The sequence below is a fragment of the Oncorhynchus nerka genome, linkage group LG3 (genome assembly GCF_034236695.1).
Source record: "Oncorhynchus nerka isolate Pitt River linkage group LG3, Oner_Uvic_2.0, whole genome shotgun sequence".
Taxonomy (NCBI): Eukaryota; Metazoa; Chordata; class Actinopteri; order Salmoniformes; family Salmonidae; genus Oncorhynchus; species Oncorhynchus nerka.
Genome location: NC_088398.1, coordinates 43,391,627 through 43,418,211, shown reverse-complemented (window position 1 = coordinate 43,418,211; position 26,585 = coordinate 43,391,627). Strand labels below are relative to the sequence as shown.

The 26,585-nt window shown below is 41.1% G+C and overlaps 1 protein-coding gene across 3 annotated transcripts in view; it reads left to right on the top strand.

The window, feature by feature from the left end:
• Positions 1-14,889, top strand: part of LOC115108362 (activin receptor type-1-like) — a 37,318-nt gene extending 22,429 nt beyond the window's left edge. For 2 of the 3 annotated variants that reach the window (XM_029632595.2, XM_029632605.2), the window contains exons 6-12: positions 2,696-2,901; positions 4,984-5,083; positions 5,829-5,975; positions 6,256-6,531; positions 10,360-10,557; positions 13,122-13,252; positions 13,741-14,889. In XM_029632595.2, coding sequence (XP_029488455.1) covers positions 2,696-2,901; positions 4,984-5,083; positions 5,829-5,975; positions 6,256-6,531; positions 10,360-10,557; positions 13,122-13,252; positions 13,741-13,875 — 1,193 coding nt within the window. In that variant the 3' untranslated portion in view covers positions 13,876-14,889. The remainder of the gene's footprint in view (positions 1-2,695; positions 2,902-4,983; positions 5,084-5,828; positions 5,976-6,255; positions 6,532-10,359; positions 10,558-13,121; positions 13,253-13,740) is intronic. The other variant, XM_029632613.2, reaches the window with a different exon arrangement.
• The last annotated feature ends 11,696 nt before the right edge of the window (positions 14,890-26,585 follow it).

The window sequence follows — 26,585 nt, the reverse complement described above, 5'->3', positions numbered from 1 at the left end:
CTTTCAACATGGCACCGTCATAGGATTCCACCTTTCCAACAAGTCAGTTCGTAAAATTTCTGCAACGGTAGAACTGCCCCGGTCAACTAAGTGCTGTTATTGTGAAGTGGAAACGTCTCGGCGCAACAACGGCTCAATCGCTTGGTGGTAGGCCCCACAAGCTCACAGAACAGGACCACCGAGTGCAGAAGCGGAGGCTGTTTTTAGCAGCAAATGGGGGACCAATTTCATATTCATGCCAATGATTTTGGAATGAGTTCTTCCACACCGATCTCAACAAACCATTTCTGTATGGATCTCGCTTTGTGCACGGGAGCTGAAGCAGGAAAGGGCCTTCCCCAAACTGTTGCCACAAAGTTCAGGACACAGAATGGTCTAGAATGTCATTGTATGCCCTAGCGTTAAGATCTCGAACCATGAAAAACATCCGCAAACCATTATTCTTCCTCCTCCAAACTTTACAGTTGGCACTATGCTTTGGGGCAGGTAGCAATCTCCTGGTATCCGCCAAACCCTGATTCGTCAGTCAGACTGCCAGATGGTGAAGCTTGATTCAGCACTTCAGAGAACACGTTTCCTCTGCTGTGGCGGTCACAAAATTCTGTGAGACGGTGATTTGTCAATCAAATGATTGACTCTTGATTAACAAACACATGTATTATCTCCTGGCTTCGATAAGCCACCTGACGCATAACTTTTTGTAGTATTTTTCAGTAGAATCAAAAGGCGTACTCGGAGTTATCCTTATATTAGGTCCTGATCTGGCTATGCCATATGTATGTGGGTTTCACTCATTTTTCTTAGAATTCTGTGGCATAGTTTTATAGTATGAAGAATACAATTGAACAAAGCTGAATAAAATAAAGGATATTTTCTCCAAGATTTGAAGGAGTGCGTACGAGGCTATTTTGTTGAGCGGTTAACAAGGTAATCGGTACTCCTATATGCTTAATTTAGAGTTAATGTAACTTTAGTTGTTCTTAAAACGTTGGGCTATATGTTTTGATTTTTAATCAATTGAAAGACGTGAGTTTGCACAGGCTGTACACACTTCATCAGTCTCTTATTCACAATTTGACAAGCACTTGATAATGCCTCAAATTTCCCGTTGACATCCCCTTTGTGTGGCTGTAATGCACCCCATTAATTAAATCAATGACGTGCCCTTGGGCTAAATATAATCATTATAATTCCCTTCTCCCTGAGTGCTCCGAATCATCTCTCACTCACTTCTCTAACATCCATGTAATCGGGTCTTTCTCACAGGCTATAAGTGAAGATCGACACATCGGGGACATAACTGCGTGCGTCCTTATCCAATTCCGAGGTGCATATTGAAGATAATGGAAGAACTGTCCACATGTACTTTTTGTCAGCAACAAGATGAGTAGGCCTAATGAACAGCAAAAGCACTCGTCAATGTCCTTTCCCCCATAATACCAAAGTTGACTTATTCTGTGCGAGAAATAAATATTCCAAACATAGTCTGGGACAGTTGTGGAATGCGATCCCAAATTAATACAATATGTTTTACGCGATGGGGCTGACGCAACGTTTAGCTTAACATTTTCATAAACTGTGTAATGTACACGCTGGGAGTCGGAAAGCAAGTGCAGGTGGTGAGTTTAATAATGAACGGAACATTGAACAATATAACAAACACGAGCCATGCTGGTTAAGTGTGCCTTGAATTTGAAATAAATCACTGACAATATCACCAGCAAAGCACCATCACACCACCACCTCCATGCTTCACAGTGGGAACCACACATGCAGAATGATCTGTTCACCTACTATGCATCTCACAAAGACACAGCGGTTGAAACCAAATATCTCAAATTTGGCCTCATCAGACCAAAGGACAGGTTTCCACCAAATGTCTGTTGCTCGTGTTTTTTGGCCCAAATGAGTCTCTTCATCTTAGTAGTGGTTTCTTTGCAGCAATTTGACCATGAAGGCCTGATTCACGCAGTCTGCTCTGAACAGTTGATATTGAGATGTCTGTTACTTGAACTCTGAAGAATTTATTTGGGCTGCAATGTTTGAGGCTGGTAATTCTATTGCTTATCCTCTTCCTTTCCTGTGACGTTCCTTATGAGAACTAGTTTAATCACAGCGCTTAAATGGTTTTTGCGTCTGCACTTGAAGAATCTTTCAAAGTTCTTTGAAATTTTCCAGATTGACTGAACTTCGTGTCTTAAAGTGATGGACTGTCGTTTCTCTTTGCTTATTTGAGCTGTTCTTGCCATAATATGGACTTGGTCTTTTACCAAATAGGGTTATCTTCTGTATACCACCCCTACCTTGTCACAATGCAACTGATTGGCTCAAGCACATTAAGAACAAAAGAAATTCCACAAATTTAACAAGGCACGCCTGTTAATTGAAATGCACTCCAGGTGACTACCCTATGAAGCTGGTTGAAAGAATGCTAATAGTGTGCAAAGTTGTCATCAAGGCAAAGGGTGGCTACTTTGAAGAATCTCAAATGTAAAATATATATTTGTTTAACACTTTTGTGTACTACAGGATTCCGTCCGTGGTATTTCATAGTTTTGATATCTTCACTATTATTCTACAATGTAGAAAATATTAAAAATAAAGAAAAACCCAGGAATGAGCAGCTGTGTCCAAATGTTTTACTGTATGTACCTAGATGTTCAAATTAACTTAAACCCCTATCTTCTCCTCGTAGCAGGCGACCTTCCCAACTACAGCTTGACTACACTGGCCATCGTCATCGTGGCTCCGATCATCGTGCTCATCGTCCTCTCAGGCATCGCCATCCTGGTGTTCAGACGGATCCACCAGAACCAGATGGAGAGGCTGACGGCCCGGGAGGCGGAGTACGGCACCATAGACGGACTCATAGCCTCCAACGTGGGGGATAGCACACTGGCGGTGAGTAGGACATGATCATACTGCACCATACCAGGGCCCATGTTATCAGAATTTCAGAGTAGGAGAGCTTTACAAGGATCAGGTCCTGCCTGTCCATAATGTAATTTCATTATGATCTAAAAGTTAACTGATCCTCGATCAGCACTCTACTCTGAGAGGCTTTAGAAATATGGGCCAAGGTCTGGGATGGGCTGGGTGGGGAGCTGTGGTTTGAGTGGTTAGTCCACACAGTACAGCACTGAAAACATTTATGGACTCTCAAGCTATGTGATTATGTTGAGCATTTTTGTGTGCACTAGACTGGAGTGCGTGCTAGGTAGTCATGCACTCCATGTTCCTGGGTGTTCATGTAGTTGGCCTATATCAACTGTGCTGGGATTAATTTTCTGCCCTCTCAATTGGGAATGAAAGTATTTCTTCTACAAATGTGATGGAAAATGGGCATCTTGTTTTACCAGAGAAAATTGAGTCTTATCACGGATACACATGATTTCAACAAAATTGCTCGTTGTGTAGAATTTTTGCATACTGTCGTGAAAGAATGCGTTGAGCTCGCAACTGTAATCAGTGTTTGTTTGATAAACTTTGTTTGAAAATCACATGAATTTAATAAAAAACTTTAAGGAAAACTCTAAACACGTCACGCTTTGCTGTAAACACATAGACAACTGACCAGTATCCCTGAAAACAGTGGGCTGGGGTGTGCTAGAGGAATTGCCGATTTTTGGATCTATTTCAAGCTATTTCCAAACCCATCACAGTACTTGGCAACGGAAACCCAAAATATGCTGCCGCAGAATGTTTCAGTGTAATTAAAAAGTGCTTGGCAGCACCCAGAGGAAAGTTATTAGGGACAGTGGTGGCAGTCAAACATGTAAACACATTTCCTTAAAACACATGCAGGTCTCCCTCTCCCTAGGCCCTGGGTGCCTAAGTCTGTGGTGATAATGCTGTGGCTGAATTTCCCCCCACTCCTCTCTCCCTTACCCCCTTCCACCGAACAGCTCAGATCTGCCCTCCCACCAAACAGGGATGTTAAACTCACAACAAAATGAGTTCTCATTTGGATTTACAGCTTCCATTTAGCTTTCCTTTACCTGCTTTCACACAACTGTTTTTTTTTATGCATGAAGTATCTATCTCTTAAGTTTCCATTTTTGTCCTCTCTGCTTGTTAGTGTTTTTCTCAGCCAAATTTGGAGTTGCTCAACACTGCTCCCTTGTGTCAGTCATGGTGCCCTGCAGAAGCCTGGAGATAAGATGCACATTAAAGGCTTAGCAGCATTGTGCCTGTTTGGAGTCTAGGGCTGGGATTACATCACATCTATCAGCCCCCTCAGCTCTACCTCAACTAATCACCAGGGACTGCTGTTGTTTACCAAGCAGAGGACTCTCTGCTGCTGTTCCAGGGAGGCCAGACACACAGACAGACCCAACCAACCAACAGGACCCTGAACAGCTTCTACCCCCAAGCCATAAGATTGCTTAATAGTTAACCAAATAGCTACCCAGACTATCTGCATTGACCCTTTTTGCAGTAACTCTTTTGACTTATCACATACACTCCTGCTACTGTCTATTATCTATCCTGTTGCCTAGAAACGTTATCCCTTCCTATATGTACATATCTACATCAATTACCTTGTACCCCTGCTTATCGACTCTACGCACACACACACACACACACACACACACACGGCTATATATAGAGCCAAGTTATTGTTACCCATTGTGTATTTATTCTTGTTATTATTATTCTTTTTAAAATCCTCTGAATTGTTTGGAAGGGCCGCCGGGTAAGGAAGCATTTCACTGTGTAGACTAACCTGTTCTTTACGAAGCATGTGACAAATAAAATTTGATTTGACAGACCGACGTCTCTGCAGTGTGGCCACTAACCAGACAGAGAGACGGCAAGAGAGCCCTTGGAGTCTGAGCAGTATGAACAACTCCCACTCCAATCAGGCTCCAACGAATCCCAGATGTTCTGCTATGTCTGGGGCTGGGACAGCTTTTTCATCTCGGGACTACCGGCACCCTCTGGATGCTGTTCATTTATTGGCTGTCCCTCCCCTTCTCTCAGGATTTGCTGGATCATTCGTGCACGTCGGGAAGCGGCTCCGGACTCCCCTTCCTAGTTCAGAGAACCGTCGCTCGACAAATCACGCTCAACGAATGTGTGGGTCAGTATCCAATACAGTCTGTTCTCTCTTTGTTCAGTAGCTGAGGTGTGCGTTTAGGATCAGGGCATCCATTTTATGCATGGATGTGGTTTTTGAGTAAAATGCCCCTTTAAGACATCTTAAAGTGAAGCACCTTTGGAACAGATTTGTTTTGCAAAACAGAGCCCGTGCTGTTCCCTGACCCTGGGAGTTTTTCTTAGTATAATTGTTTTTGAAGTGTTCTTAGTTTTCTTACAGCTCTGTCTGAAACCTGGCCAGATAGCCAAAGTAACTACCGACAAAAATATTTTTAACAAACATGTTTGGTTTCGTGTCAAATGGGGATGTAGTTCATGCAAAAGGTCAAGTTGAGTAAGATGACCAAAATAAAGGTACGGTGTTCCATTAACTAATGGTCTACAGTTTTGTGTAACTGACTTTATACAACCAATAACAATCTCTATGTACAGAGATTATCTGACTTTTGAGTTAGGAGGGGAACATTCCTGTTCTGTATTCCTGTCTTAGTTTGACGGGTTGCTATTTTTCCACTGTATTTGATGAATGTCATTTGAGGCCAGATCTGTTTTCCCAAAGCATCTCAAAGTGCTCATCTGGGATCAGGTCTCCCCTGCCCGTATCATTTTAATAATGATGATCTAAAACTGATCCTAGGTCAGCACTTCTGCTCGAAAAACATTACTTATGAAAGCAGGACTTGAATATCTGCTGTTTTCTCATCTCTCCCCTGTTTCCCCCGCTATAGGTAAGGGGCGCTACGGTGAGGTTTGGCGAGGCCAGTGGCAGGGGGAGAGTGTGGCCGTGAAGATCTTCTCCTCCAGAGATGAGAAGTCCTGGTTCAGAGAGACTGAGATCTACAACACAGTGCTGCTGAGGCATGAGAACATCCTGGGTACGCACCTCCAGATACACTCTGAGCGAAGCAACCCGGGCAAATCCAAACTCCCACTAAAGTGGAATGTTTTTTTTGTTTGTTTTTTTACTTAGTCCTGCATTGGTGTCAATGGAAGACTAAGTAAACATTTGACCTGTGGGAGTTAAGATTCACCCTATCTGCCTGGCAATGTTTTTTATTTTAGTGAAAAAATATCTGTCATATTGAATTTGAAGAAATACCTTTCCCAGCTTTTCCCTGGGCTCTAATGTGTCTGTGTGTGTGTCCTTGACTGCAGGCTTCATCGCTTCGGACATGACTTCCCGAAACTCGAGTACACAGCTGTGGCTAATCACCCACTTCCACGAGATGGGCTCCCTGTACGACTACCTGCAGCTGAGCACCCTAGACACAGCCAGCTGTCTGCGCATGGCTTTGTCAATCGCCAGCGGCCTGGCACACCTCCATGTGGAGATCTTCGGCACCCAGGGCAAGCCGGCAATCGCCCACCGAGACCTCAAAAGCAAAAACATACTCGTCAACAAGAACGGCCAGTGCTGCATCGCCGACCTGGGTAAGAGCATAGTGTTGTGGATATAAAGCATACTGTGTGCGTTCATTCAAGATTTGTATTGGTTGTTGTCAGAGGCGGCTGGTGGGATGAGCTATAGAAGGACGGGCTCATTGGAATGGAATAAATGGAATGGTATCAAACAGAAACCACATTTGACTCGTTCCATCTATTCCATTCCAGCTATTACAATGAGCCTGTCCTCCAATAGCTCCTCCCACCAGCCTCCACTGGTTGTTGTTCATTTAGATGTTGTAAATAAATATGTGACCTTTTTCTGTTGTGTCCATATGACCTATTGGTGGTAATAGGGCCTCCCGAGTGGGGCGGTGGTCTAAGGCACTGCCTCGCAGTGCTAGCTGTGCCACTAGAGATACTGGTTCGAGTTCAGGCTCTGTCACAGCCAGCCGCGACCATAGAGACCCATGGGGCAGCGCACAATTGGCCCGGATTAGGGGAGTGCTTGGCGGCCGAGATGTCCTTGTACCATCACGCTCTAGTGACTCTTGTTTCCTCCAACACATTGGTGTGGCTGACTTTTGGGCTAAGGGGGCATTGTGTCAAGAACCAGTGCGGCTTGGTTGGGTTGTGTTTCGGAGGACGCATGGCTCTCGACCTTCGCCTCTCCCAAGTCTGTACGGGAGTTGCAGCGATGGGACAAGACTGTAACTACCAATTGGATACCATGGAATTGGGGAGAAAAAGGGAGAAAAATAACATTTAAATAAAAACAGTGGTGTTAATAGCGCCTTTACAAACTGTCACCAAAGTTCTTGGGAGCTATCTAGCTTTATAGTTTGGATCACTTGACACAGTTGCTGGGACTGCTTGTCTCTAGCTTAGCAGCTAGCTAGCTGCATATCAAGCAAGCGAGGTTTTCTTGAACGCAGCCCGTGACACGGTTAGCCATTTGTGGCTGGGACCACGGATTGTCCCGGGTTTGTGGCTGTCTAGATCCCTGCTGTTTTGTTATTTTCAATGAAACATAATACAGGATTACATAATACAGAACATCATTAGAACAGCTCAAGGACAGAACTACATACATCCATTTTTAAAAAGGCACACGTAGCCTACATATCAATGCATACACACAAACTATCTAGGTCAAATAGGGGAAAGGCGTTGTGCCGCGATGCAGTCCGTCTCTCCTATACTCTTAGCCAAGGGAGACATGCGTAGCATTTATATCAGCCCTCTGATTACAATTAAGAACGAAACATGCCGCTCTGTTCTGGGCCAGCTGCAGCTTATCTAGGTCTGTCCTTGCCGCACTGGACCACACGCCTGGACAATAATCAAGATTAGACAAAACTAGAGCCTGCAGGACTTGCTTTTTGGAGTGTGGTGTCAAAAAAGCAGAGCATCTCTTTATTACGGCTAGACCTCTCCCCATCTTCGCAACCATTGAATCTATGTTTTGACCATGACAGTTTACATTCTAAGGTAACGCCAAGTAATTTAGTCTCCTCAACTTGTTCAACAGCCACACCATTCATTACCAGATTCAGCTGAGGTCTAGCACTTAAGGAGTGATTTGTACCAAATACAATGCTCTTAGTTTTAGAGATGTCCAGTAACAGTTTATTACTGGCCACCCATTCCAAAACTGACTGCAACTCTTTGTTAAGGATTTCAGTGACTTCTTTTAGCTGTGGTTGCTGATGCGTATATGGTTGAATCATCATCATCATCAGCATACAGGGACACACATGCTTTGATTTAATGCCAAGTGGCAGGTCATTGGTAGTGCGGTACACCACACTTTACATGTTTGACATTAGAGAAGCTTCCATTAAAGAAAGCTCTGAATCCACGATATGACAGAGGTTGAAAAGCCATAGCACTTAAGTTTTTTCAACAACAGGTTATGGTCAATAATATCAACGGCTGCACTGAAATCTAACAGTACTGCTCCCACAATCTTCTTATTATCAATTTCTTTCAACCAACCATCAGTAATTTGTGTCAGTGCAGTACATGTTGAGTGCCCTTCTCTATAAGCATGCTGAAAGTCTGTTGTTAATTTGTCTGCAGAGAAATAGTATTGTATTTGATCAAACACATTTTTTCCCAACAGTTTGCTAAGAGCAGCAGCATGCTTATAGGTCTGCTGTTAGAACCAGTAAAAGCCGCTTTACCACTCTTGGGTAGCGGAATTACTTTGGCTTCGGTCCAGGCTTGAGGACAAAGACTTTCCTCTAGGCTCAGATTAAAAATATGACAGATAGGAGTGGTTATAGAGTCAGCCACCATCCTCAGTAGCTTTCTATCGAAGTTGTCAATGCCAGGAGGTTTGTCATTATTGATCGTTAACAATCATTTTCCCACCTCTCCCACACTAACTTTACAAAATTCAAACTTGCAATGCTTTTCTTTCATTATTTGTTTTTTATGCATGAATATAATTGCTTACTGTTTGTTGTGGGCATTTCCTGCCGAAGTTTGCCCACTTTGTCAATGAAATAATAATTGAAATAATTGGCAACATCAAATGGCTTTGTAATGAATAAGCCATCTGATTCGATGAAAGATGGAGTTTAATTTGTCTTTCTGCCCATAATTTAATTAGAAGTACTCCAACATTTTTTCCCATTCTTTATATCATTGATCTTGGCTTCATAATAAAGTTTCTTCTTTTTGTTGAGTTTAGTCACATAATTTCTCAATTTGCAGTAAGTCAGTCGGATGTCCAGCCAGACTTATTAGCCACTCCTTTTGCCCCATCTCTTTCAACCATACAGTTTTTCAATTCCTCATCAATCCATGGAGCCTTAACAGTTCTAACAGTCAGTTTCTTAACAGGTGCATGTTTATCAATAATTGGAAGAAGCAATTTTATAAATTCATAAAATGCAGCGTCTGGATGCTCCTCGTTAATCACACCAGACCAACAAATATTTTTAACATCATCCACAGAAGTCACAGCAAAATCTTTTGTATGATCTCTTATACACAATTTTAGGCCCAGCTGTTAGAACTTCGGCTTTCCTGGATATAGCCACTATATTGGGATCACTGCATCCAATGGGTACGGATACAGCTTTAAAGTAAAGTTCTACAGCATTATTGAAAATGTGATCGATACATGGGGATGGTCTTGTTCCTGTAGTGTTTGTAAACACTACAGTGTAGGTTGATTTAATAACCTGAACCAACTCATCTTCCATCTTATATGCATTGACATGTAGACTACGTGTGCCTTTTTTAAACAAATGTATGTAGTTCTGTCCTTGAGCTGTTCTTGTCTATTGATGTTCTGTATTCGGTTTTGTGTGGACCCCAGGAAGAGTAGCTGCTGCTTTTGCAACACCTAATGGGGATCCTAATAAAATAACAAATACCAAACCACTCCAACCCTCTTCCCTCATCTACCCTGGTTTTTTTTTAGCATTAGAGGAAGAACGGAGCAGGAAGCTCTTTAAGCCTTAACCAAACATGCATTAAGGAGCACTCATGTCCCAAACTCAAAGTTCTCGGTGCCAATGATAAGTGAGTCATTTCAGGTAGCTCTGACCACTCATTGAGACTACTGCTAAGATCACGACCATCATCCCTTTTAAGTTGTTTATGAGCTGCATTCTGCTCACAAACAGGATGTTGACGAGTTGTTTTTGTTGTGATGCGATCGTGGCGTAATTTGATGTTGGATAAATGTGGTTGTTTTTGACAAGTTCTTTTTGTTTTTTTACCAATGCTATTTTAATCACGTCCACCAGAGGACAATATACTGTGCTTCAGATATATTAAGTTAATAGGGACAATCATTTTGGTACATAGACACCATATTTTGAATCCTTTTAATGATAATAAAAATATTTTCTGGCCTAGGTCTTGCTGTGATGCATTTCCAAGACACAAACGAGTTAGACGTGGGCAACAACCCGAAAGTGGGCACGAAGCGCTACATGGCCCCAGAGGTCTTGGACGACTCCATCCAGATGGACTGCTTTGAGTCCTTCAAGAGAGTGGACATCTGGGCCTTTGGCCTGGTCCTGTGGGAGATTGCAAGGAGCACGGTCAGCAACGGTCAGTACAATACACGTTGAATGGTTTCTTCTGTTCTCTCTCACTCCTTTCCTCATTGACCATCAAATCAAAGTTGATTTGTCATATGCATAGAATACACTGCAGTGTACACAGTGCAATGAAACACTTACTTGCTCTCATCTAAAACAGTGCAACAAGTATTCAGTAAAAATGTAGAATTAAAAACAAACATGTAGAATGTCATACATTTAGGGCTGTTTGATAAAGCATGTTAAACATGTAATGTAGTAGTTCGATCATACAGAGCTTCTGTAGGTATCTTTCTGTTAACTGCCTGTCTGCATATGCATGCTGTTCTTGGAATATTCTCAAATATCCCTGTCAGGGCATAATCAAAACCTATCATAATACAGTTGAAGTCGGAAGTTTACCTACACTTTCGCCAAATACATTTAAACTCAGTTTTTCACAATTCCCAACAGTTAACCCCTAGTAATAAAATCCATGTCTTAGGTCAGTTAGGATCACCCCTTTTATTTCAAGAATGTGAAAGGTCAAAGTAATAGTGTAGAGTGATTTATTTCAGCTTTTAATTCTTTCAGTGGGTCAGAAGTTTACATACTCAATTAGTATTTGGTAGCATTGCCTTTAAATTGTTTAACTTGGGTCAAACGTTTCGGGTAGCCTTCCACAAGCTTCCCACAATAAGTTGGGTGAATTTTGGCCCATTCCTCCTGACAGAGCTGGTGTACCTGAGTCAGGTTTGTAGGCCTCCTTGCTCGCACATGCTGTTTCAGTTCCGCCCACACATTTTCTATAGGAATGAGGTCAGCGCTTTGTGATGGCCACTCCAATACCTTGACTTTGTTGTCCTTAAGACATTTTGCCACAACGGAAGTTATGTTGGGGTCATTGTCCATTTGGAAGACCCATTTGCGACCAAGCTTTAACTTCCTGACTGATGTCTTGAGATGTTGCTTCAATATATCCACATTTTTCTTTCCTCATGGTGCCATCTATTTTGTTAAGTGCACCAGTCTCTCCTGCAGCAAAGCACTTCCACAACATGATGCTGCCACCCCCGTGCTTCACGGTTGGAATGGTGTTCTTCGCCTTGCAAGCTTCCTCCTTTTACCTCCAAACATAACTATGGTCATTATGGCCCAATAGTTCTATTTTTGTTTCATCAGACCAGAGGACATTTCTCCAAAAAGTACGATCTGCACTTGCAAACCGTAGTCTGCCTTTTTTATGGGGGTTTTGGAGCAGTGGTTTCTTCCTAGCTGAGCTGCCTTTCAGGTTATGTCGATTTATAGGACTCGTTTTACTGTGGATATAAATACTTTTGTACCCGTTTCCTCCAACATCTTCACAAGGTCCATTGCTGTTGTTCTGGGATTGATTTGCACTTTTCGCACTGAAGTACGTTCATCTCTAGGAGACAGAACGCGTCTCCTTCCTGAGCGGTATGACGGCTGTGTGGTCCCACGTTGTTCATACTTGTGTACTATTGTTTGTACAGATAAATGTGGTACCTTCAGGCGTTTGGAAATTGCTCCCAAGGATGAGGTCTACACATTTTTTTCTGAGGTCTTGGCTGATTTCTTTTGATTTTCCCATGCTGTCAAGCAAAGAGGCACTGAGTTTGAAGGTAGGCCTTGAAATACATCAACATGTACACCTCCAATTGACTCAAATGATGTCAATTAGCACATCAGAAGCTTTTAAAGCATGACATCATTTTCTGGAATTTTCCAAGCTGTTTAAAGGCACAGTCAACTTCGTGTATGTAAACGTCTGACCCACTGAAATTGTGATACAGTGAATTATAAGTGAAATAATCTGTCTGTAAGCAATTTTTGAAAAAATTACTTGTCATGCACAAATTAGATGTCCTAACCGACTTGCCAAAACTATAGTTAGTTAACAAGAAATTTGTGGAATGGTTGAAAAACAAGTTTTAATGACTCCAACCTAAGTATATGTAAACTTCCGACTTCAGCTGTATGTAGAACATAATGTCCAGCTGGATTTGAATTGATTCCTCCACTTTTAGAGGAAGTGTTCAGCAATCTAATAGCAAGACCGCTGTATCACTTTGCTATGCATACAGTTGTATTGACCATTGGCAGAACAAGTCTAGGATTAAAATCAACAGTCTCATTGAGGAAATGAGTGAATGTGACTTCAGAGGAGAAGTCTCCCCCGTGTCTGTGGTCTAGTCTGGGACTAGAGGCACTGGCATCTTATCTGAAATGGATCTTGCTTTCTCCACACAGTTAAATGACTTACTTTCCCCATGGGTTTCCACCTAGTACATAAGTAGCAAGTGAGAACTATGCAAACAAAGTACCTTGTTAGCAATTTTATGTGCCATTTCTCGTATTTTGTGACACTTAAAAAAAAAAAATGCTGTCAAATTAAGTAGGATGGAATACAGTATAAAACCCCCATTCGGGCAGATTTTATGGATATTTCTGTCATGTATTTTTCCTATTCTCTGTTACACTTGCATATTGCTCAATATTAAAATTCCCGTGCGGATTAATATGAGATCTCATTGACATTTATATGTTGTGTATTCTCCAACACACTCCGCGTAGGCATTGTAGAGGACTACAAGCCTCCCTTCCATGACGCGGTGCCCAGCGACCCCAGCTTTGAAGACATGAAGAAGGTGGTGTGTGTGGACCAGCAGAGACCCAACATCCCCAACAGATGGTTCTCAGACCCAGTGAGTACAGAGACGAGACAAGCAGAGGTGGAGAGGGAACTAGCTAATATGTTTTCATGAAGAATATGAGCCTGTCCAAATCTCTATTTATAAACAGTGCAGCATTCTGCACAATCTGCCAGGTTGTCCTTTCTCATCAGACGGTTACTTGTCTCTGTAAACAGCCTGTCAGCCGTCAACCGCATTTCCCAGCTCCATTGAAAACATAATACCGTCTGATTGGCAGTTAAAATCTTTTGTGCTCAGAATTCATTTTTGCTTAGAATTCTAGCTTTTTTTTTATATTACTCAATCTGATATTTGTTCTTTTCGCTGCACCTGTGATAACATCTGCAATTCTGTGTACTGGACATAAGCTTTTTTTAAATTTGATTTTAAGAATAATTGCTTTACCCTTTGCTTTGCGGAACTATACACTTTCACACTTGATTACATTTTTTAAGTGAACTTTAATGGATTTTTAACTCTGATTTCCTCTTGCTTTCCAGACTTTAACGTCCATCGCAAAACTTATGAAGGAGTGCTGGTACCAGAATCCATCCGCCAGATTAACGGCGCTACGCATCAAAAAGACTCTGACAAAAATCGACAACTCTCTGGACAAAATTAAAACGGACTGTTGAGCTTCTTCCTTGTTGGTGCGCAGGGAGAGGAGACCTAAAGGCCTTTAAAGACATCCAGCAGGCAGTTCAGTTCCCCTGGACAACACACAGGAGAAAATGGACCGGTTGAGCTCAGTGCTCTTAAAGTGGCACATTTTGTATTTATTTTAAACACTTGGTGGGACAAATTTTGGCATCCAAAGATGGCTTACAGGGCATTTAAGACTGCCAATAGTCTTGGATATTAGGTGACTATCCCTTTTTAAGATATAGGAATATTGAACTAATAGTCACATTCTTCAAGGAAGAAACTGTTACCTGGGCATTTGAGTATTGTATATCGCTTTAGAGCTGCCGATTTTTCTGAGAAATGTCTGATCATATTTAATTTAGCAATATTGGCCGTGCTTTATTGCTGTTATTGCACTAGCGATCTTTGCATTCCTGGCTTGCACTGTCGCTGATGCATTTGGAGAAAAGAAACAACTTGCCAAAAAATGTTATGTTTTATAGTTCACACAAACTCCAGTAATCAGAATGAGGGGAGAGAAAAAAAAGAGTTTAAGTTCTACTTTGACTGCATCGCTCTTGCACTGGTGTTTACAATATTGTTAGAACAATTCTCTTGGTATTTCATCCAACCTGTAACGTATTTAGCGAACACACTGTGTTGTAGAATTGTGCTGCAGACAGTTATAGCCACTCTTTACTCCTTCCTTTGGCGACGTCGTCTAACGTGTCCTGTCACAGAAACGTTTTATATCACCATACATTTCACATTTGTGTACCTGTTCTTTGTTTTGGTTGTTTCATCAGCTTAATTGAGACAAATGTTAAAAGAGCAAATAAAAATATTTACTAGATGACGCTGAACTCGATTCATACGGGAGCAGAAGTTATGCCTGTAAAGTTATATCGTCTTAATTTGTGCATTGTCAAAGTAATTGAAGTCAAACTTCAGCCTTTTTTCTTTCTTTTTTTTACATTTTATATCAAGTAGTGATTTCTATGAATTAAATAGAGAAAAAAAACACATAGATGCTCTCTGTCTCATCTGTCAGTTACAACATCAAATGAGCCCTTTTTCCCCTCATCAAAACATATGCCCCACATTATTTGCCCACTGCGGAGCTCTGCACATTAGAACTTTTTTACATGCCGTGATATGTTTGCAAAATTCTGGAAACCTTCCAAAATCCCCAGGTTTTTCCAGAAATGACAGTTGGAAGATTCCCAGAATTTAGGTCGGAATAAACAGTAAATCTGGAATACTCCAACCAGGATTGCTGGAAATTCTGGGAAGTTTGTGAACGTTACCATAGTTTTGCAACTATGTCAGGATAAGCAAAGTATTAGGTGGTGAGTATTAGCATTGGTTGTTATGCAAATCCAGAGCGCATTTTAATTTCCTCAGCTTTGCATATTTTCCTTTGTCCTTCCCGACTAGACAGTTCCTTTGCCTTGGCATAGTGCAGCCCCTAAAGTCTTACTGACCTGCAGCAGAGACGTAAGCTGCTCACTGCACAAAGGAACTTTTCTTGTGTCCAGCTTGTCGACTACGAAACAAATAATGAAATGCAGCAAAGAATGGAGGGCATGTTAATCCATTTCCATATTAAACACAGCTCAATCTCGGTTGTAAAATGCAACAAATACATTTTCATTTGGGAAATGTCAGAGGGTATTCTAGGCCCTAATGACTAAATTGAACTGCTTAAATTGAGGCGCAGTTGCCCGAAGAGAAGCAAAAGGCAAGTCTAGAATGGTACAGTAAATGGTGTCACCTGCACTCATTTGTATTCCTGAATCAGCATGGGGCCGGTAAATAGCAAAGCAATGGATATGTCAGTTGTCTGCCGGAACTGACTGTGGCACCCAAAATGAGCATCTCCAAATTAGCATATGTTATAGACAACATCCTAGGCATTGTCCCAAATGGCACCCTGTTCCCTTTATAGTGCACTACTTTTGACCGAGGCCAATAGGGATCTGGTCAAAAGTAGAGCACTTTTTATGCGGAGTAATGTGCCTTTCGGGACTCACACATGGTCAATATTAACTGGTCATTTTAACGGTCTCCTGACTGTGCTACTGTGAACTGATCCACAATCACCAGATGTAGTTTTGAAAACAAGGTCTCATTTTGCTGCTTTGTGTATACGGGCGGTTGTTCACTCACTATGCTTCCCATTTACATGCAAATGATAGCAAATGGCAGAAGTTATTTTAGACTAATTCCCACACAAGACGACAGTAATGCATATTATTTGTGTGCTTGTTTTCCCTCAGCTTTTAGGTTTGGTAGCTTTTTAATTAAAACATTGAAGCAAAGTGTTGCCTGTGGTGGTGGGGATCATTCAACAGAGCTCAAGAGATCCTGAGGGCCTTGATTTCTTCATATTCATTTCTAAACTTTGTCACTAAGCTGGCAAATCATTTTCTTTGAAGGAGTTGCTTTTTCAACTTCCTACGCAGCCTGACACCCTGGAAAACGCACACACACACACACCCCTCTCTCTTTCCCTCTTGCTTTCTCTCTCGTTCTTTCAATCTTCTGAAGCTGTGCTATTCATCCAGGAACAGCATGTACTGTAGGTAGCCTTGGCCTTGAAGAATAGAGGGATCATGTGAGAATGAAAGCGAATAGAACCCCCGCGTTCAACGTGGCTTTGCTAATGGGTTACTATGGAAATGCATTACATTTCCATTTTAGTCATTTAGAAGACTTAAAATAGTGAGTGCAATGTGGTCACCCATGGCTGTTGTGTAGTGATTTTCATTCAGGTAGCTGTATGGGAGGCCTTCTGTCAGATTCACTTTGGATTTACAGACCATAGAGAAGGGAACACTGCCAGTACCTCGCTCTTCAACTAAGGTGCAAGAGGAAATCAATCGATTCTTGAAGGACAGTGGAAGTTAAGTGTTTATTGTTAAAACCTGATGAAGGCTAAGGATGCATTGTTCAATAAATAAGCACGCTTTTATCAGGTTCCACTGTCCTGCAAGAATTCAGTAAATAGTACGGTACTCTCGAGTGGTTGTTGGACTTGGTCTGTATCTGGAATAGCCTTAACCTTATTCTGTTACCCAGTTGGCTGACCTCTACATTCTGAAAGTTACAGCACTTAGATCTACATTAGGGACCTGATATGGAGGACAGAGTCCCAGACTACACCAGAGGCATGTCAGGGGTTGAGGGACTGTTGATCAGAGAAGTGCAGGGGCTTTTCGAAACAGTTTTTCAAAATGTACCACATTGGTTTCATAACCGGGATGGTGTTGCCAAGAGGCCATAGTTGGGGCTTAGAGTTTTTCCTGACCACGTGACCTGACCAGGAGGTATGTCTGGGCTTGAGGTACCGTAGAACAGACAGCACACGGTGCATACACCATATGGTGCTAGTGCAGTGTCCTGGCTATTGTACCATGTAGTTTGGCGGCAAGTTAAACACAGACGATGAAGTAAATGACTTGCGATTTCACTTAGGGGCCCAGTCAGGCACCTTGGTGTAATGGCTTTGATTGTACAGCTGCAAGGTTGTCCAGCTCTGGCGAATCCCTACACATTTGAAACAGTAGGAACAGTATTTTAAAGGTATAGCACCTACCGGTATTTGCAGATGGCATTCACCATGGCTTTTCATCAGTTTCATTAAAACAATTGTGTTGTGTGTTAAGGGTGTTTTTGGTATCGCTGGTGAATTACAAATGTATCAGCTTTTTTGACCATTGGTTTTAGATGGACAATTAGCTGGTAGATGCACCACTTTATATCAAGGTACCTTTGAAAAACAGGATATAGGGATTATAAGCAGTTCTGAAACTAGTTTATAGATGGTGAAAAGTGAAATCTAAATATTGCTTATCGTAGATGTTGATTCTGGTGACAATATTGCTTTACTGGATCATGATGATATTGTCTTCTGATATGCCTACATAGGTGAATGAGAAAATGAGAATGCAGTTGATTGTGGTGCCAGATGCAGAGGTGAGTCATCATACCTCACAAACTGTTTTAGTTTTACTGCTCTGATGCTTTGAGAACCCAAGCACAGGACAATTTTATAAATGGAAAATTGATTGAATGTAAGCTGCAGTTTTCACAGACAAGTGTGTGCTCCACAATTTAAATGGATTAAACAGACAAAGATATTCAGCGCTCTCTCATTAACTTGTCTTTATCAGTGGGCTAGACCCAGCAAGCACATAATGTTCTGAGAACCATATGTTTCTTAGGGCTTGGTGAGAGCGTGGTTGTCCTATGGTTGTTTTGCATATAACTTTCTGGGAATTGTGCAGGGTAGTTGCTTGGCTTTGGAACATTATCAGCAGCACATTTTAAGGAACTTGACAAAAATGTTATTTTCTTGGGATTTCATTACTTTAACAGAATGTTTCCTAAAAGTTCAAAAGTGGTTACATTTAATTTAAATGTTGGTAAGGTTCTAGGAACATTCTCCAACTGGTTTGACATTGGGAATGTTCTCAAATAGTTCAGAGAACATTAACGTTCTTTTGTGGGGAATTTCAGTACTTCAGCATAATGTTTCCTACAGGTTTCCTCATGGTTGTATTTAAAGTCATGTTCTCATTGTTCAGAGAAGATTAAAGCCCCCATGCAGTCTTTTTTAAATGTAATTTTAAAATTTTCACTTTGTCTAATAAGTCACTGTGTATTTATTTTTATAATACTCATATTTGTCCATTTATCTTGCTTTATCTTCCTTGGGCCACTGAAATGCTCAATCGCATTGTGTAGGCATTAGGAAACTAAATGTAAAATTAGATATTTACATACACAGACTGATTGCCTTCTCATTCTCTCTGTATTGTTGGGAAGGGCCCATAAGTAATCATTTCACTGTTGGTCTACACCCTGTGTTTTACAAAGCATACAACAAATTGCATTTGATTTGGCCTTACCCCTTAAAAAAACTAAACAAAGGCCTGTCAGTTGGAGCTGGAGTCGCACCCTGAAAGCGACAAAGTTCCACAGGTGTGTAGGCTACTTTGTTTTGTCATCAAAACAAAAGGCATACATAATGCATCTTAATTTGCTATATCATTATTGTACTGTTTTCAATAGGTCACAAGAAGATGCAGGTCCAGAACAGCCTGTTTATCTGGTGGACCGTCCTGGCCGTCTATTCATTGCAGAATGACATGATTATCTACAGGGCTATAGGCATCTGCGTCTGAGGCAATACTAATAAACAATACTAAGTATGCTTGGTATTACTTGCTGTGTTAGGCCTCTGAGATGCAATGGCTCATGGTATAATCTTCAGTATCGAAGTCTATTTCATCACTTTGCAAAATAGACTTTGTGATGACACTGGAGTTAGCGTTCCATGTTTTTTAATGAGTAAACATTCTTAGGTCAATAAAGAAATCCGACTCCATTGAAAGGTTGTCATTCTTCGTAAATTCTCTTGTCAATTATTTACATAAGACCATAAAACAGATGCACTGCAATTGTTTTCTTTATTGTAAACTGTCAAAGTGCTCTGGTTGTGGCACATGTATTTGTATAAATAAAACCCATATCTGTCTCAGATCGCAAACAAGGTTATAATGAAAGTAAAAATCATGGCATGTATGTCTTTTCAAGTTATCGTTTTACAACTCAAGCTCTGGAAGGTATAACTCGTTCTCAATAAAAAGGTATTTCCATTCTGATCCTGTTTTTGTGACTGATGGTACTTTTCTACAATTCTACGGAATATTTCGTGATCAGACTTTCTCTTATCCAGCTAGTAAATTAAACGCATATCTGCACCAAAACAAAATCACAGAAAGCATTGACTTTTTCATATAAGGAAAGACGAGTGATATATTAATTAAACAACTGTATTGAAAGAATAAGGATAGGGGAATACATTTTCTAATTAAAACCTGAAAACAATGTACAAGTTACATCATTATAACTATAATATCATACACTACTGCTTGCCCTTGCATTCAGGTGCCACACAAAAAAAAGTCATTCTCTTATCTTTCCTGTAACAAAGCCAACAATTTCTAGAGTAGTTCCTTTCTGTTCTGACAATCAGCCAAATGCTAGCTTGGTCTTTGATCTGTTTGTGCTATATATCAAACTCCTATGTATAGCCAAGCCAACATGGCATGACAACTATCATACATGAGGAGTTAGCAAGACAGCATAAACAGATCTGGGACCAGGCTATAATTCTTTCTTTTTAAATATGTTTTTTTACCCCTTTTTCTCCCCAATTTCGTGGTATCCAATTGTTTAGTAGCTACTATCTTGTCTCATCGCTACAACTCCCGTACGGGCTTGGGAGAGACGAAGGTTGAAAGTCATGCGTCCTCCAATACACAACCCAACCAAGCCGCACTGCTTCTTAACACAGCGCCATCCAACCCGGAAGCCAGCCGCACTTTACAGTTGGGATGAGATTATGATGTTGCTGTGCTGTGCCTATTTTTCTCCACACATAGTGTTGTGTGTTCCTACAAAATAACTCAACTTTAGTTTCATCTGTCCACAGAATATTTTGCCAGTAGCGCTGTAAACATCTAGTTGCTCTTTTGCGAACTTCAGACGAGCAGCTATGTTTTTTTGACAGCAGTGGCTTCTTCTGTGGTGTCCTCCCATGAATACCATTCTTGTTTAGTGTTTTACGTATCGTAGACTCGTCAACAGAGATGTTCCAGAGATTTCTGTAAGTCTTTACCTGACACTAGGATTCTTCTTAACATCATTGAGCATTCTGTGCTGTGCTCTTGCAGTAATATCTTTGCAAGACGGCCACTCCTAGGGAGAGTAGCGACAGTGCCGAACTTTCTCCATTCATAGACAGTTTGTCTTACCGTGGACTGATGAACATCAAGGCTTTTAGAGATACTTTTGTAAATCCTTCCAGCTTTATGCAAGTCAACAATTCTCAATCTTTGGTCTTCTGAGATCTCTTTTGTTTGAAGCATGGTTCACATCAGGCAATGCTTCTTGTGAATAGCAAACTCATATTTGTGAGTGTTTTTTATAGGTCAGGGCAGCTCTAACCAACATCTCCAATCTCGTCTCATTGATTGGACTCCAGGTTAGCTGACTCCTGACTCCAATTAGCTTTTGGAGAAGTTATTAGCCTAGTGGTTCACATACTTTTTCCATAAATTATGTATTCAATATAGACAAGAAAAATATAGTAATTTGTGTGTTATTAGTTTAAGCACACTGTGTTTACCTATTGTTGAGACTTAGATGAAGATCAGATCAAATTTTATGACCAATTTATGCAGAAATCCAGGTAATTCCAAAGGCTCCACATACTTTTTCTTGCCACTGTATGCCTGTAGTAAAGTCAAACCAGCTAGACCTCCAGCCGGGGCTTTTATAGGTCATATGATATATCATAAGGGGTATACATTCATTCTTGCATTCAGCAGCCAGAAGGCTTTACATTTTTTGGGGGGGATCAAATATCAGTAGCCTAAGCAGCCGATAGTGGGGCGCTAGATCTCCACTATTGTCTAAGATTGATATGCATTCCCAGTAATACACTTATGACCGGCATGTACATAAAGCATCCTCCATTCAGGCTAAATTGTCCGAAAATACGAAAATGGTGGTGGAAAAAGGGATTTTCAAAACGATATAGTGACGAAGCATGCAACCCATGAATACCATGTCCTTTACTTATAATAGGAAAATAACTATCTGGACACTTGATGAATGGTTGCTGCTGCTGATGATTTCAAGATCTAGGCGATGCTTGATGGAGCTGCTGGGAAATCCACATGTATACCTAGCCTGATTTGCAACGTAGTCAGAGTGTGCTGTGCAACGTAGTCTGCAAAGTGTGCTGTGCAGAGGAGGTTTGACTGAACTCTGACAGTTGATTATGAAAACAAATCAGATGAAGTGATTGTTTGGATGGAACACTCTTGCTTTTGGGTGGGACCAGCACCAAAACTTGGAGGGAATATGTAAATAGACTATGAACGTTAATTGGTTTATTATAATCAATAAACAATTAATGTTAATTGGTTTATTATAATCAGATTGCTGTGGACCTTATCCCTTATGAAAACAGATTGCAGTCAGAGTGCAGTATAACTGAAGTATGCTGCAAATACTGTGTCCAAAATAACACCGTTTTTTTATTGCAGTAATTTTGCAGTATAATTAAGCAATAAGGCCCGAGGTGAAGACTTCTAGCTAAGGAGTTCATCTTAACTATACCCCAATGACTCTCATGTATTTCTGCCAGTGGTCTGCTTTGCTTGCTTTGTGAAATCAACACCCTGTAACCCCAAAGGACAGAGTCATCCCAACTTTCTTTTGACATAAATGCGTAACTATTTTCAATACAGGATCTTTCTCAGTTTCAAGTGCTATATCTTTAGCAGTGATTGGCAAGTCATCTATAAATGACACTCTACACAGTGGATTTGGGGTAGGACCCCTACAATCACTCAGGGGGAGTCTGGACAACACATCTGGATTGCCATGCTGCTCTGGTGTTTTGTACTGTTATATCATATGTGCAAGCTGCTCAAATCAAAGACCATCACTGCCTTCTAGCTGCTGCAAATGTTGGGACACCTGTCTTAGGACCAAGAATCTTAGGGTCTGTCAGCAAGGTACATTTCCTACCATACAAGTAAAGTTCAGAAAACGCTCTAAGAATGTTATTTAAACTCTGTCTCTCCTTTATTTTGTTAAGTGTGTTCAGGTGTGTGCGATTTACCGGTATTTACCACACAAAACCTCCCCCTTTTCCTGGGATAAATAACTGAGAGAAACCGGTAAATAATAATATATAATTTATTTGAACAGCATGCTGTGAAATGGAACGGATAAATTATATAAAATGTCTAAATGTGGCTTCTCTACAGCCTCTGCGTGATGAATCATCAATGCTCAGGATGGGGACAGACAGCCCATCTCAGTATGGAGCGCAGTTCACAATGCATGTTGTAGACCTTTCATCTCATCATGGTTACTTTTTTTCTTGTGACAGGCAGGTCTGCATTTGCTCCGGCATAGTGTATGCTGCAGTAATATAAAGACCAAATACACGTCTAATTTACGCATCTCCATCTGGCTTTTGAGGGTCACCTAATTTTTTAATTGTCAAGATGTTTTGTTTTTATTATTGCAGCTCCAGAGTTTTAGAACAGCCTATCACTCGAATATCGTTGCTTTAAATCAGTGCCCCATGCGAGCTTCAACTCCATTCAAATTGCATCCAAAATAGATCATCCTGTCTCAGCCTCCAGTATTTATGCTGCAGTAGTGTATGTGTCGGGGGGCTAGGGTCAGTTTGTTATATCTGGAGTACTCATCCTGCCCTATTCGGTGTCCTGTGTGAATTTAAGTGTGCTTTCTCTAATTCTCTCTTTCTCTCTTTCTTTCTCTCTCTCGATGGACCTGAGCCCTAGGACCATGCCCCAGGACTACCTGACATGATGACTCCTTGCTGTCCCCAGTCCACCTGACTGTGCTGCTGCTCCAGTTTCAACTGTACTGCCTTATTATTATTCGACCATGCTGGTCATTTATGAACATTTGAACATCTTGGCCATGTTCTGTTATAATCTCCACCCGGCACAGCCAGAAGAGGACTGGCCACCCCACATAGCCTGGTTCCTCTCTAGGTTTCTTCCTAGGTTTTGGCCTTTCTAGGGAGTTTTTCCTAGCCACCGTGCTTCTACACCTGCATTGCTTGCTGTTTGGGGTTTTAGGCTGGGTTTCTGTACAGCACTTTGAGATATCAGCTGATGTACGAAGGGCTATATAAATACATTTGATTTGATTTGATCGATACAGTGCATTCGGAAAGTATTCAGACCCCTTGATTTTTTTCACATTTTGTTACCTTACAGCTTTATTCTAAAATGGATTAAATCATTTTTTCCCCCTCATCAATCTACACACAAATACCCATAATGACAAAGCAAAAACAGATTATTAGAAATTTGAGCAAAAAAAATACAAATGATGCTGAAATATCACAGTTACATAAGTATTCAGACCCTTTACTCAGTACTTTGTTGAAGCACTATTGGCACCGATTACAGCCTTGAGTCTTCTTGGGTATGACGCTACAAGTTTTCCCCATTAATCTCTGCAGATCCTCTCAAGCTCTGTCAGGTTGGATGGGGAGCTTCGCTGCACAGCTGTTTTCAGTTCTCTTCAGAGATTTTCGATCGGGTCAAGTCCAGGCTCTGGCTGGGCCACTCAAGGACATTAAGAGACTTGTCCCCAAGCTACCCCTGCATTGTCTTGGCTGTGTGCTTAGGGTTGTTGTCCTGTTGGAAGGTGAACCTTCGCCCCAGCCTGAGGTCCTGAGCGCTCTGGAGCAGGTTTTCCTTAACCTCTTCAACCTATGGGGGTGCTATGTCATTATTGGATAAAAAAACGTGCCCGTTTTAAGCGCAATATTTTGTCACGAAAATATGCTCGACTATGCATATAATTGGCAGCCTTGGAAAGAAAACACTCTGACGTTTTCAAAACTGCAAAGATATTATCTGTGAGTGCCCCAGAACTGATGCTACAGGCGAAACCAAGATGAAACCTCAAACAGGAAACGAGCAGAATTTTTGAGGCTCTGTTTTACTATCCTCTCCTTATATGGCTGTGAATGTGCCGTGAACGAGCTTATGCTCTCTGCCGTTCGACCAAGATGTCTGCAGCATTGTGACATATTTGTAGGCATATCATTGGAAGATTGGCCATAAGAGACTACATTTGCCAGGGGTCCGCCCGGTGTCCTTTGTCTAAGTTGGTGCGTAATTCTCAGCTGCAATCATTTTACCATGCGATTCAGAGGGAGAAGCACACTTCCAGGAACGATACATCATCGAAGAGATATGTAGAAAAACATCTTGAGGATTGATTCTAAACAACGTTTGCCATGTTTCAGTCGATATTATGGAGTTATTTTGGAAAAAGTTCTGCGTTTTTACAACTGAATTTTTTATTTTTTTTTGGTAGCCAAACATGACGCAGAAAACGGACCGATTTCTCCTGCACAAATAATTTTTCAGGAAAACTGAACATTTGCTATCTAACTGAGAGTCTCCTCATTGAAAACATCCGAAGTTCTTCAAAGGTAAATTATTTATTTGAATGTTTTTCTGTTTTTTGTGAAAATGTTGCCTGCTAATGCTAACGCTAAATGCTAATGCTAAATGCTAACGCTAAATGCTAAATGCTAGTTTTGCTATGGTTGAGAAGCATATTTTTGAAAATCTGAGATGACAGTGTTGTTAACAAAAGGCTAAGCTTGAGAGCTAGCATATTGATTTCATTTCATTTGCGATTTTCATGAATAGTTAACGTTGCGTTATGGTAATGAGCTTGAGGCTGTATTCACGATCCCGGATCCGGGATGGCTCGCCGCAAGAAGTTAAGGTACTTTGCTCCGTTCATCTTTCCCTCAATCCTGACTAGTCTCCCAGTCCCTGCCCTGTCCCATCTCCACAGCATGATGCTGCCACCACCATGCTTCACTGTAAGGATGGTGCCAGGTTTCCTCCAAACGTGACACCTGGCATTCAGGGCAAAGAGTTCAATCTTGGTTTCATCAGACCAGAGAATCTTGTTTTTCATGGTCTGAGAGTCTTTAGGTGCCTTTTGGCAAACTCAGAGCGGGCTGTCATGTGCCTTTTACTGAGGAGTGGCTTTCGTCTAGCCACTCTCTCATAAAAGCCTTATTGGTGGAGTGCTGCAGAGATGGTTGTCCTTCTGGAAGGTTCTCCCATCTCCACAGAAGAACTCTGGAGCTCTGTCAGAGTAATGATCGGGTTCTTCATCACCTCCCTGACCAAGGCCCTTCACCTCCCTGACCAAGACTCCCCTCTAGGAAGAGTCTTGTTGGTTCCAAAGCAGGCCTTCATGGTAGAGTGGCTAGGCGGAAGCCGGGTGCATGTGACAAATAACATTTTATTTGATTTAATGTATGGCTCATCAGGCTCAGGTAGCATCAGGCTTGCATTTTCGATAAAATCAAATCAAATCAAATCAACCCAGATCAAAGCTCTAATCAAATCCAGACAGGCCTATTTATATGCTTTTATATTGCTTTTGAATTTGGCAAGAAATATGCAACCTACGCACTTCCTTAAACCTAAAATAAGTAAGAAGAAGAAGTCATTTTGTGTGGAAGTCAAACATTTGTTTTGTTTTGTAGGCAGACACATTGAGCTCTTTAGATAACCCTTCTCCCCTTGTTTATAGGAGGGACACCTGTTGGTGATTTAGATTTAGATATCAAAATATGTAACATTTGTGAACATCACCAGCGTCATGATATGTTTGTTAAAGTAATAAAGAAGGTGAAATATTTTAGGTAGAAAAACAGAACTATATATGGACATATAAAGTATGAAAAGGCTTATTTATTTATCATATCATATTTGTATAGGTTGTATTATACTTTTATTGTGTATTAGATCATATCGGTTCAATAGTTGATTTCCTCAGACATAAATAAACAATTCCAGGTGAAAACCAAAGGTCACAGCTTTCTGGGGGCTGGGACAACACTACTAAATTAAGAAAATATTGCCCTCTTGCTAGATTGATGGTTAAAGCCATAGCGAATCTGTCAGTTGTTGTCAGTTCAACTGGTTTTAAAAACTATGATTTCCATTCTCAGAGAGTTGATAAAAACCTCCCAAGATTTTTTTCAGGGAACCAGAGTAAAATGTTCTCAGAACCTCCCTGTAACCTAAAAATGAACATTCCCAGAACAGGC